General features: G+C 35.5%; 1 protein-coding gene across 3 annotated transcripts in view; it reads left to right on the plus strand.

Moving 5' to 3' along the window:
- The window catches only part of LOC138319606 (uncharacterized), a 160,978-nt gene that overhangs the window by 72,947 nt on the left and 73,851 nt on the right, over positions 1 to 14,180 (plus strand). The window contains exon 1 of one of the 3 annotated variants that reach the window (XM_069262756.1): positions 11,736 to 12,430. The exons of the other annotated variants lie outside the window; for them this stretch is intronic. Within the exon in view, the coding sequence (XP_069118857.1) occupies positions 12,335 to 12,430 (96 nt within the window). The 5' untranslated portion in view covers positions 11,736 to 12,334. Of the gene's footprint in view, positions 1 to 11,735; positions 12,431 to 14,180 lie in introns of those variants that run through there. 3 annotated transcript variants of the gene reach the window in all.

Here is a 14,180-nt window from a genome sequence, read left to right on the forward strand (position 1 = left end):
CTCAGTGAGATAGCAACATAAAATAACAGGAGTGTCATTATTCCAAAGAGAGAAAAAACACTACTATATCGCAGCCTCCCAAAATTTACAATTGTTCATACAAGAAGAATAGATGGCTTTTAATATGACGGGAAGTGCCATCAACCAAAAGCAATGGATCCATCCTATTCATCTTATACAATTACAAGTTAGTAAGAAATATCTTATGTTTATATCACCAACAACATTTTAAAATTTTTTACTGACAATTACGTTCTGTGCCCCTGTACCATTCCGCTCGTTCTCGCGCGCCCTCTGGTTTGGGATGGTGTACGATCATGAAATGTTTATTTCTGGTTTTATCTGTCAACAAACCTCCTATACAGGGCTATCACGGCATCAATGAAGAACACAGACCCTGTTTGTACACGCGTGTGAAATCGCTCACGTGCGGGGAATGATGGGGACAGTGGGAGGCTGTGTACGGATGTAACAGGCTTGGTTAACTTTTGAAGTGGCGAGATGGGGGATGAATCATTTAGCATGTCGTCTAGAAAGACGAAGGTTCGATGAATATTATGAATGCATAATTTTAAGTTTATAGTTTAATTGCCTGATTCTCATAGAGTTTCCACACTATTGACAACTGGGACGTTCAGATCGAACTGAATAACTGAAAGATCCTAGATATTATTTTTAAAATGTCTAAAATGACCCTACATTTGTAAATGAATTAGAGTGGATAAGACGTCTTTTTTGTTTGTTAATGTGTAGAATTTTGGCCTATAGACTAATCATTTGACACTTTTCACAATCCCATTCACTTGGTATTTGATAGAAATCAAAATTAACAAATCGTCAAACGACAAAAATACAACTCTGCTATCTAACGCTGTAAGTATCCCTTGAGTGTGTTGTGGTCGTCTTACAAACACAGGTCTTAAAGAGTCGTCTCCCTTACATCACGTTGTGAATAATGCCTAACGATTGTCGTCGTAATACAATCACACAATGCGCTGTTAAATATACTTTTCTTCAAAAACATGAATTTTTGACCTAATAAGAAATGTTGGATACTGGCTGGCTACTTATCAGCTTATAAATGTGCCATGTGAAACAGTATGCCGCTATTCTTTTTTCCCATATTTTGAAACTTCAATTAATGTAGACTTTTATACATACAATAACAGTTCAAAGAATTATGAATTACATTATGTATATATCATCCATCTTGTAACATAGTCACACATTATTGTGAAATAAGTAATTCATGGTTATGACATTGGCTTGATACATTAAATGTTGTTATATAATCAAAATGTACAGACTAAAATGTACATTAGCAAAACAATATAGGAAATAAAGTTAAACAAAACACCTTATAATGCAAAAACTCCTAGGAATACATGTATATTAAAATTCCACAACAATAGAAAGCTGCATACCACATGTACATTCTGTTCGCGTTGGTAGGTAGGCTCCAAATGTGACGAAGTAAGTGGAACGTTTTTCAATTTTCTAAATAGGTTCCACTGATGCTTTGTATATCAACACCACTATTGACAGAAATAGCATCGATAAGCAAACGTTGTACTAGGTTATCAACTGTTTATTATGACCTAGCTGAACGTCATTCAAATATTTTTAGAATTTTGTTTCGGTTCTGTTTTGTGACAATTCCCCATCCGGCCACGAACGTGTACATATAAAGGGAAGCAACTACCGTTGTCATTCCTATCTTTGTCATTGATCTTTGTCTCTCAGTTGTCCTCGAAAGATCCTCGTTAGCCAATGAATACTATTTCAGTCTAAATTTTCGACACATGGATTGTAATTCCTTTTCAAGTTAATTTCACGAAAAGAAAGGTAATCGCACATGTAGTCAACAAGACAACAAGTAAATTTTATTTCAGCAACACGGCAACAATTTTAACGATATGGCAAAGATATGAATATTCAGATAAAACAACAAATTAAGTACAATTTAGAATCTTACGTAAAAGACATACAAGATGTTGTAAATAAGTCTTAAACACGGTACAAAATTCAATTGTTTTGTTAAAGGCCCACTACCTTTCCGGAGCAAAATTTAAAGGTTTCTAAAAATCATAGATAATATAAGAAAATATATGTCGATGGCCTAAGATGAGGTTACAACATGAAGCTTATGCAAGATATCCTGCGTAATATATGGTAACAGTTGGGTTTCATTTCACTGTTTTGCCTTCTGGGGCAGTGATAATCAACTACCGCGCGGCATTTAGGACGACGGCGGGAAACATAAGACGACCCGCGTTATGAAAATTAACATTTTATTTATTTAAATTAAATTGTTCAGAAGGTGATAAGTGTGGAATTACCGGTAAGTTGATAACTTTTGCGACTCTACAAAATTATCAATCTCGTTTTACATTTCCATTTTAAAAATTAAAAGCCGTTTCGGAAAGGTAGTGGGCCTTTAAGAAATACTACAGTAATTCTAGGGGAATAGAGTTCTTTCCCAATACATAACGAAGAAAAAAAAGTAGTACATTACATTTAGTAAATTAACATGTGGTGTTTGGGTAAAGTTCGGTAGACATTGTGCTTTCTCATTTGAGACACACGACGAACAACAAACGAAAGCAATGTGGTAGATACATTCATTTGAACTTATGATAATTATTGTTTAATTACTTTGTACAATCGTTAAAGAAACATTATTAGATTAATAATTATTTTTGAATCACAAATTCATAAAAGAGCAAGTACACGTAGACCTTAATATCAATATTTTGTGATGTACATTTGTATTTCTTTTTGTCTGCTTAATTTATCATGTATTGGATTTTATCAATATATTTATCAATTTCAAATCTGAAAACTGAAGATTCCCAATAATATTTTTGATAAAATGTGAAATAGGCTCTGTGGGATTAACGTGGATTAAGTATTTGCCATCATTTAACGTATTGTTATCGAATGTGGCATATATACTGATTAGGCTAAACGTGAAATAATAAAACAATTAAGGAATAGAGTACTTATTCATCTAAAATTTACGATGTTGGCGTGGCTAATATTCTGATCGACCAAACTGACTTGCACAAAAACGTGTAAACTAGGATCCGGACAGGAATCGATCCGGAATGTACTAATGCTGCAGCTTGCGCCTACCTATAAATAATTTAAAACTCGTGCACACTCCAATGAGATGTAGCTAATTAGTTTATGTTAGATTACGTAATTATTATCTAACGAAGAATAACATTGATTAAACTATCTAATGGTTTGTTTTCTTTCTTTCTTTACAGGTAAGTCTACATATTTGTATTCCCAAAGGTGATTGCAGCCGGGGTTAGCAATGAGTGGTATGTACAATGTACTATTTTTTCCTTACCAACTTTTCTTGTTGTTTTATTTACCCCGGACGATTTCGAAAAACGTTCATTATTTTCAGTAGTATTTTTTATCGCATGGAAGCAGTTGAGTATTGTTTTTTTCTATCCCGACATTTGTTAATATATATATATATACATATATACGCATATAAAAATACGCCCGGACAAATTATGACATTAAAAGCATTGTCGTGATCAGATATGCGTTTGTCACATTAATGATTAAGACGCTTGAATGTTATTAAAGCACGTAACTAATTTGTTATCCTATATTCCGCCCAACACGATATCATTATCAAAATCAAAATTGAATATTGTACAAGGATTTATCTTAAGAACATCCTTTTGTTTAATTGAGGAAAGGCGTTAGTTTAGTAAATATCTTAAACGTTAAGTACTCGTGATTTTGACAAATACAACCAGACATTTACGTTATAGGCCTTTACTACAGTGGCACGAGTTTGTTATGACATGTGTGAAATGTTGACTTGAACATGAGCTTGTTATTTTGAAATGCACATTAACAAAGTGTAAATATCCATCAATCAACACAAATTCATACATGTTGTCTGGCAGTGTACAAACAGGGAAGCACACTTTATAGAGAGATACTATATTACCAGGGCTCAGTCGGAAGGCTAATGATGATAGCTAAGTGTTTGGGTTCAACTAAATAAATGACAAGTGACGGTGCAAATGGATGTTAAAAAACATTGTAGAACATAGGTCAATGAAGGGGTTCTAATATACAAGAGGCAAAGATGATATAGTAAAAAACATTTATGTCAATTGAGGGACATGAGTTCAAGGTGATATAGTCTTGGAGGGGTAAATGGCTAGGTTTCAAAAAGTTACACTCATACGAGGAATGTTTTCAACAAAGAAATACGGGCCTAAGGGACAAGGCGCAAGCGGCGATTGTCAATGAAGGGTGAATGTCACTGAAGGATACTTCATCTGAAGGTCAATGAGATTTATTGTTTCAACGAATGGGTATGCATCGTCAAGGAGCAGAGAACAATGGCTAGGGTAGGGTATTTGAGGGCACGGTATGAATGAAAGGGTTAGAACAAGGAAATGACGGCTGCTAATAAGTTAATTGCAGACACGATCAAGTGTCAATGTTAGGGTCAGTGGGGAACAAAGACGAACAATGGATTAGGATCAATAGAGTCATTATAAATCGATAAAAAAGAGTTCACAATGTCTAATTAGGAGTAAGCTAAGGCGAGATTTTGATAGAATACACAATGATAATTTGTTTCTGCGCTTGTTTATCGCCATAGTATGTATGCGATAGACATATATGCATTTTGCGTTGTTTTATTGGGCGTGTTTCTGTATACCATTTACCTGAAATAGTATTGGTTTTATTGGTTTTCTTGTTTATGTTCTTATAAGAGCTATGTGTAAGGACAGAATACAATGTGCAAAACGGTTTGAAAAACATTCAAATATTCAAAAGATCAGATACCATTTTCAGAGACTCAGTTATGTATACCTTGTCATATGGAGGACATCGCACTTATATTCCCACACATTGAAAAAAATAACTGAAGACCATGTGAGAATGTAATTTCTACTTTAAAAAGTACCGAACAGAATGTTTACTTTTAAAATATATCCAATTTGGTAGCGGTAGTATGGACCAAATAGACGACAAGAGATCATCAAATAATTTGACTTTGTCTCTTCTACAGAAATAACTGAACCTTTTTCTCCTAAAGTGTTTAGTTTCACGTTGGACTCAAATGTTGTAGGAGTAGTTTGGAAACGCAAATGTTACAACAAGCAGTAACGGGATTTTCAAAGTGCACGATGTAGAGTAATTATTCAGTAAATTACATGTATTGGTTTCAAATCGTATTCTTTCATTGTAAATATTCAGGAGAAAGAACCTGGTCTGAATGTCAAATTATAGATACAGAATAGTAATCGACACGTCAAGAGCGAAGACTAGGCAATACCCAATGCTATCGAGAGACAAATAGATAAAGAATTTCTCGGAGTGTCCCGAGATCGGCCAAATATCGAACCTAATTGGCAACTGATGACATGTCTACGAAACCCATTGCTTTGGGCTTGCTAGTAATCCCATTCCATTCCAACACGGCTGATGACATCACGCAAGCGTGAATCTGATGGAGGCAATCTATCATCATCTATAGGAATAATAGGATAATGCATGCCATCCTTATACCCATGTATATATTGGGGAGTGATATAGTCTAAGACTTCTGCCACAAAAACAACTTCAACGGAAATGAAAACAATCAAACACGGGTTAGGAAAAGGATAATGCAGTGCAATGTCTATGTATATTTGTAATTTATCAATATTCTAGTCCCGATGTAAAAGTATGCTACGAACGTTAAAATACATTGGAATTCGACGGTTTGTGGTTTCCCGTAACATTGCCACGCCTTGTGTTGGATCCATTGTCCATGCCCAATGGAGATTTATGGTTCAAGTGTTTTTTTTTAATTGCAGGAGTAATTGCGTTCTCCTAACGATCCTTTACAAGAACCCGGTTATGCCTACCCTTCTTTTCTTTTGCATTCGATGAAAACGAACTTCAACATAATAGATCTATTTAACTCTATGAAATTGTGTTCTTTGACATCATCGTTCTGATGAAGGCGAAGTTTCATTAGCACCTTTCACGTATGTGACGACTACTTTGATTTGACTCCATGTCATTTACAGCATATGCTTTCTTCATGGAATATCTCATATTCAGAAATACGTTTTGGGTAGATGATAATCAAATTAGTATAGTATCGACTCAACAATACTAGTTTGAAATCCCCTGATATTGCCATCCGTATTAAGATTTCTGGTTAAACATAAAATGTACATTGTAATACACAATCATTCCAAGACCTATTCCTGTATGGTACAAGAATGGTCGCATGTACTTGGTAGACGAATGACTGGCACCATCAGGCCAGTAAGCCTCCAGCATGGATCATACATTGTTTCGGACACCTCGCGTTTCCATCGCTTCCATGGGCATTTCTTCTAGACATTCCGAACCACGTCCTATCTCCGGGTTTTCAATCAGTCCGTCTCAGACATAATATGTACCTATGTCTATTTCCAAATCAGTATATCCCCACAAGCTTTGATCTAATTAGACTTAACGTAATTGACAATTATTACGATACTGATCAGCATGGACATATTTATGTCGGTCGCCGAAGAGTGTAGAAAATTTGTACGATCAGATAAATAATGTACGATTGCCATATTCCGAAATACACTGTAATCTGTTTTCGTTTACGATATTAAGTTAGACATATAACATACTAATTCATAGCATACATTCGGCTCCGTTTTCACCATCAAATTCTTTTCCGAGATTGATGTGAATATATGTCCGAATAAGACCGATATTAGCGGAACCCATAGGTGAAGCAAATAACGCTTCCTCTTTTGCAACTCCTGGGTCTGTTGTCGTCTTTGAATGTCTTCAAATTATCTATATAATCTGTATTTTATTGATATTTTGCTTTCGAATTTCAGTTTGAATTACGATTTGTTTATTATTATAGTTCACCTCTCCTTAAAGTGCCCGGATGTAGAAGTAATGTTTCAGCTGCACTTCCTGTTTTCTCATGTTCGTTTCTAGAAAGTATGATATAATCTATAAAACTGCTGGTCCATGTGATTGGAGACCGAGAGGTTAACATTGTACTATACATACCGATGCACTTTACCTACGAGTACTAACGGAGAAAACCGATCGATGGCTCCCTGGGTCAGCTATTTCTCAGTAATTACACTCGACATTAATATCGCACGCGCACCCCGGCCCAACACAATCGCCGACGTACCGACGTGATAAATTCTCGCCTTTAACGTACATAACCTGTCTTTTCACGAGCTTTACTAGGTAGATAACGTCTTTGTTTTGGATGGATTTCCACAATAAATCCTCGTTTTAGTGCATTCCGCTGTCTCACACAGTTCGCCCTAAACTTTTTAAATCGAGTTGGGATATATTGGATGTTTTGTGGCGTTCGGAAAGAGACAAAGAAATAAACACACTTTTAAGTTCGTGATTTGTTCTTAAATTACTTTTTTCCTTGGATGGCGAGTGACACCTTGGTCGCCGTGATTTATAAGTAAACAGGATGAAGACATGCTAATTTATGTTAATGTATTGCTAAATCTTTCTCTTTACACGGGTAATGATAAAACCCAGCCCTTTTATTCAACACATATCTCATCGAATATGCAAAAGATTTTTTTGATGTACAGGTGCGCCAGGTTTGGGCAAGAACTTGAACTTTACGTGTAGATTCTATTCTAAATGCACGTAAGCTCTAAACGAGACCACTAGTCTTCCTGATCCAAAATATCATAAATATCTTTGCTGCAATATGAAATAATAATCTTCTCCATCCCAGTGATGCCATGCCGAAAAACACATAGAATTTCCGAATGAATTGCTAAAACTAAAGATAATATTAATGTCTTTGTTGTGAATCGCTGCATATTGGCGTTCCTGTATAAAATGGAATATTCCACATTACTACACTATAGTGAATACCTCATCAGAAAACTTTGTCCAATTGTGAGAACTCGAGCTTGGAAAGCAATGATACCCAATAACTTCGCACGTTCGGAATCCCTCTGGAGATGTTATGGTATCCGAAGCTGATTAGTCCGAGCTGACAATCTGAAGGTTTTTAATCGCTCTGAAGCCTTTCGTGATTTCTCCTCGTGTAATTGCTCCCCAGCATTGGTATGATGATCCGACTTTATCCGGATTCTTTAATTACAGCCATCGATTCGAGTGAATTTCCGATGGTAAGGGTGTTTTTATTGGATAAATAGTAAGATGAACCCTGAAAGTTCTTAAACAATAATATCCGTGTGTTCGAGTGTTAAAATGTCTGTGATTACAATTGGGATTTCATTCTAACGGAAATGCAGATTTCCAAATCGTATGGTTCCTCGTTTTATTCATTCATTTTTAATAGCCAATCATTCATTTATTAATTCATCCATTCATTAATTAATACATTCATTAATTCATTCATTAATTCATTAATTTATTTATTCATTTATCCATTCATTCATTTTTCATTCATTCATTCATTCATTCATTCATTCGTTAGACAAATATTTAAAAGAAATCATTCTTCTTCATTCATTTATTCATTCATTAATTAGAATTAAAAAAAAACACCATTTGGTTCTATAGATAACATTGTGGTTAGGCCAATAAAATGAATAGAATTGATAAATACCTTCAATTTAAAAATAATCATATTTGATTAAAAGAGAGTGGAGACTTATATAAACAAATAACATCAGACATGAGGAAGATCGGCGGATGGTTCCATTTGTTGCACACCATATATACGGGTACCTTACAGGATTGCTACCCGAGAAGAAATCAATATCCCTGTGTCAATAGATTAATGATTTATGAATAATGCATGCTATTATCCACGACATTAATTAATTATGGATAAATATAGTGTCCCAGTCGTTAAAGTGTTGACAGTCATGACTCCTCAAATGTATCACGTGGTTACAGGTAAACAGTTAGCTGGCTGCGGAGTAAGACATTAGAGATGGTTGTGTTTGTTTTTATAGACTGCTTGTGTATGCGACAAAAATGAACTTGTACAGTACAAACCATACATTGTATTTCTCATTTTACGATACAGACGCTTTGTACATTAGTCGTCTGCATTTTAAGACATGCTGATAGGAAATGGCATCTTTTTTTCCTATATCAGTTTACTAATTAAGTTTGTTACCACATGAGTAAAATAATTCCCTTAGTACTTTGGTGGTGATAACGTTACTGTCCTGTAGACTCACTAGATTGTTGTTTTAAGCTCTCTACATCGACCGGATCAATTATAAGTGTCGACTCGTCTTACATGTATCTTATGGTCATCAGAAAAAAGGATTGGGTTGCTCCCAATCTAAATAAGCTACACAAACTTATATCTGACTGCAGCTTTCCCCTCTCTCGTTGCAAATTTGTCCCCATAGGACATGATCATATGGCGATCATTTAAGACTATTTCTATTGACCAAAATACACATGGATAACATACATGTAAATATTAATCTCTATATTTTATATACATTATGTAGATATTATCGCCGTCAGTTGATTCTCTTTAAAAATGAATTCGTTTGCAATACGTTCAACCAATGAAAACATATACATTTAAGACACAAAATACCACGCGACCTGGTACACCTAATGAGAGTTCGTATGAAAGATGGGAGAAGGCGAAATACGGACAGGCCGCATTCGTAAAGAGAAAACACTTTGTGCCTTCGGAATCCCTCGGGCTTTATTCGCGAAGATTGATGTTGGGCTCGGGATGTAATTTCTCTTGTCAGCGTTGTTTAATTAAAGAATTCGTGTCGCCTCTTCTCCTACAAAATGTCGCAAAGCGGATGTTTGTATTAAGAAAAATGAAGATAGCTTTCCAGCAGCTGAAATTAGAATCACGTGACATCGCTCCGCCAATGATAGATCGGAATATTACTCAACAGACATCGATTGGTTCACAGGCCTTGTTTGTGATCTTCAATTGACTGTCCAACATCAAGCAAAAAGCGATACAAGTTTCGGATAAAATAAAAGCTTCTTTAATCGACATTGGCCACATTAATATGTGTTGTTATGGGATCGCAAACATCACACCTGTATGTTTTAGGGGATTCACAGAGTTCACTAAAGTGATATTTGTTTACTTTGGGATGTAAGGCCACTATTAAATGTCATCAAAAAGAGAAGCATAGCTTTACAGATAACTTAACACTCAGTCGAAGTCAACAAATTATACAAATCATACCCCAAAGGAAGTTTTGAATCTACAGACAATTTCACCTTAGATGTGGTGTCGCATGATTGTAATAAATGACATTTTCCGTCCGGTAAGGGCGATAACTGCCTGGGGATAAACAAATGAGACAAGCATATTAACAACACGTGTCGGCCATCTTAAACTTGATCCAAAGATAATTGAAAATCGCAATTTAAGAAAAATTGCTTCAGGCAAAATAAGCCGACAATTTCATATAAATCTAAGAAGTTGACAATATTTAGTACAGACGGTGTATGCTGTTTTGGCGAGGGGGCTGCAGGGTCATTGCTTTAATTCGTTTAATGTTCAGACAGATATTTCCGTGTATATTAATGGAATAAATAAAGAAGACGTTTAATTATCCAGACCCCTAATTATCAGTGGCTTCATTGCAGTTGTTAATTTGGTTCGATATAAGGCAAGGACATGTAGCTATATATAGCTGGTCTGTTGCAAACATTGACCCTCCGATGTACACTTGTACAGTTTAGAAGCTCAAAAGAAAATTGTGTTGTTTCTTGTGAAATCATAAATCAATTGTTTAAAAAAAAACAGGCTTTCATGTCCGTTTTCCTGTTCTAGGAAGAACACATAAAATACATTGCGTATAGAACGTGCTAATGATGGATCATTTAAGCAATATCGCTTTTGGAACATTGGAGTTGAAGAGACAGTTCAATATATAGACGTAAGTCGGTGGTTTTGGTTTTGAGATTCCGACTTTTTATCCATATCTCATTCGATTCCTGCAGCATATCATTTTAAATTACTCCGGTTTATACATTTGTATATAATATGGCGTAATCCAATCGGATAATGCAGTACCAAATTTCTTGTACAGTTTGTACACTGTACAATTCCTGGAATTGACTTGTACACGTTATTTTTATCCGTGCTGATTAGTTGTCACGGGTACAGGTGATCTCATTACCCCCTGTCACCTCTATACCTGACTGAACACTACCAACAAATGACAATACATTTCTGATCTCCCGCTACGCTTCGGTGACCAAACTACAATAATATCAATACCGCTAATTGTGTTATAAAAGTGCTCCATAAAGCTGCCATTTCTTAATAATTCATTTGAAATATCTTCATTATCGACCTGTCGACAGAATACCTATCACCGGAGCTCTGTGTTTACATAGGCTACAACCACCGATGGTTAGATCCAGAGTCGAGCCTGGGTACAGCAGCTGAGCAGTGGCGCGAACAGACGCAGGGATGAAACTGGCATCTTCTAACATACGCCAATGACAGGCACTTCATTCGCAATTCCATCAACAGATATTAGATTCCTCATGAGGTATTTGCATACTGTATACTAAGGCGGATAAGGATACCATTGCCATCACTCTTTCCAATAATTTATATTTTTCTGGAGATATATCAAATATTTATATATCCACGATAACACCTGGTTATCCCATCACAGTGACCTTAGGATTACCTCCCTTGTCGGTTAGATAACACCTCTGTCTCCTCGGGACATTTTGCGATAGCCTTGCTAGATCATTATCGATCTATCGGTGGACTTGCTATAGTTGGACGATAAACAGTGGGCTTAGAACCGGAGATTACCAACGGATCCAGAGAAGTTGATAGGACAATGGATTGAGTGCTTGACACTCCTGCCAGGGGCCTCTCTATACACCTGTGAGTTTGTCATATAAACAGGTGCTTCACCAAACTTACTCTTTAAACTGATGCATGTGTAATATACTTCTAGACACGACTTTCTGAAACCAGACCTCCCTCTTTGGACAACAGTTGGATTGCGATTGGGAAAAAATATTTCCCCGAGTCTGATTTGAAACTTGACACCAAATACAACAAACTGTTGACAGAAGCACGTTTTCGATTAATGAAATCAACCTGTTTTATCTTATGCTCTAAGACAGTATTGACAGAAACAATACAAACTAAACGGATTGTATTGTGTGGGCACAGGTGTTCCTCAATTGTTTGATATTATCATTGGATAATTATAAACTATCACGCCATTTCAGCTGTATAGTGTTGCGTGGGCTTTTCAAAAGCAGGGAAGATTTGTTGTGAATTTTTACCGGAAATACGCGAAAACATTTCTAACTGTTCATTCTGAAGAGCGCTGTGGATTTTTTAATGGAGGGTCGACGCGGGTTTGTGTTTCTCCAAACACAGATATTCACTTCCAAGATGATAGCAGCGATGTGTGTGATGCTTATTTTCTCCGAGCTGGTAAGTATCTACATAACTTTAACTATACATTTGTATGTGTGTCATCCCACTGGCCACGAAAACTTATTCTCTCAGGCGGTTTTATATTGTAAACATGATTAGAAGTACACCGACGAGAAACCAAGCGTTTGATTTGTCATTTCATAATTAACTGCAAACATAATTTGTATGCAGTATCGTAACGGTTTTGCTTGATAAGATAAAAGAGTAAGAAATACACATATAGAGCCATATGCTTTGCATTTAAAGAAATTGACGAATTCCGCAACAGAGGTACGAATCATGCAGGTGATGTAAAAACCGAAAAAAAAATATGGAAAACCAATCTATGCCGAGGTACATTGTACATGATGGTATACATATGAACATGTATATATAAGTGTTTTGGCATTACTTATGTGTACAGTACTGTCGTATATATTACTATGTAAACAAACAGCACGTGTTTGTAGTGTATTGCGATAACAAACAACAGAGACTCCAGATCTGTCAGTCATCAGAACTGTCGCCTAACCTTACTTGTGATATAAAGGTCACGTGCTACTATTTATAGTATTTATTGTTGTTAACATCCTTTTCGTCAAAATGTATTCTATGGTGTATTTTGTGTAGATTATTTTAGATTCAACTTGTTTAATTCATTAGTATCGACCCAGGATTTTCTAACCGACCAAAACCTCAAGGCTTAATTTTCGTCTAAAGTCTTCAAAATATTTATGACCTTTAATCAGAAAGATAAGATAAATTTATTAAACGCACTCACTTTGAAAATGTTGCAATAGAAAATGCATGTCTGAGAAGTTAACGGGACCTTTCTCCGAAAAGATTCCCCTGAGACTGCGACATAGGAAATGCCCGGTACTTTCTTGTTATTGGTGTTCGCTGTAAATCAAATAAAATCGCCTACCACGTGGCTAGGTAATGTTAATGAGCTTTCATTACAGTATCCTACATTATACATATATAGTTATGGTACCCCGGGTACCTGTTATCACTAACTGATTGGCCGTGTTTACTTTTGGGACTTAACTCCTACTGTTATTACGTAAATCTAATCCTAAGTCTATGTAGGTACATGTAACAAGATTATATAGCTTCTGTTAACGAACAAACACAACAATAACATTTTACGTAGGGTTAAGTAATAGTAAGTGATAGTCTACGTCATGTACAACGTTTATGATCTTCTAGACACCACACCAAACTCAGGAATATCAAAACTGTTGCTAAAATTGGACTTAATGATTTGAGAGTTTCAAAACTATAGGGGTAGATAATGTAGTATTAAACATCAAATATGTAGTTTTAAAGTTCAACTTAGAAATTATGAGCAATTACTTAGGGTCTGTTGAGCTTCAGACTAATACTTTTACTGTATATTTCCTTTTTTCATAAGGCAATATCAGAAATGTTAAACGTTTTATTATTAGGAAAGAATGCTATATTATAAATAATAGCTTACAAGGAATGTATAGCATCTAACAACAATGTCATGTTTCGAAATGTTTGATTTCTTCACAATTCCATCTAATAACATAGAAACGCTTATTCTTCTGGAACCTTTATTTGGTTCTGATGATGTGTTTAGTTCAATTTTGGATTGTTATATTGAATGATGTTTTACGACGGATGTCAAAAAATAAGTATTATATCTAAATGAAGGAATTTCCATTATTTTATGTGCACTTCAATTTTGTAAATATTTTGTACCATTATCAACATGTACATTGTAGTTGATACATAAATAGAG

Source organism: Argopecten irradians, chromosome 1, assembly GCF_041381155.1.
Source record: "Argopecten irradians isolate NY chromosome 1, Ai_NY, whole genome shotgun sequence".
NCBI classification, from domain to species: Eukaryota; Metazoa; Mollusca; class Bivalvia; order Pectinida; family Pectinidae; genus Argopecten; species Argopecten irradians.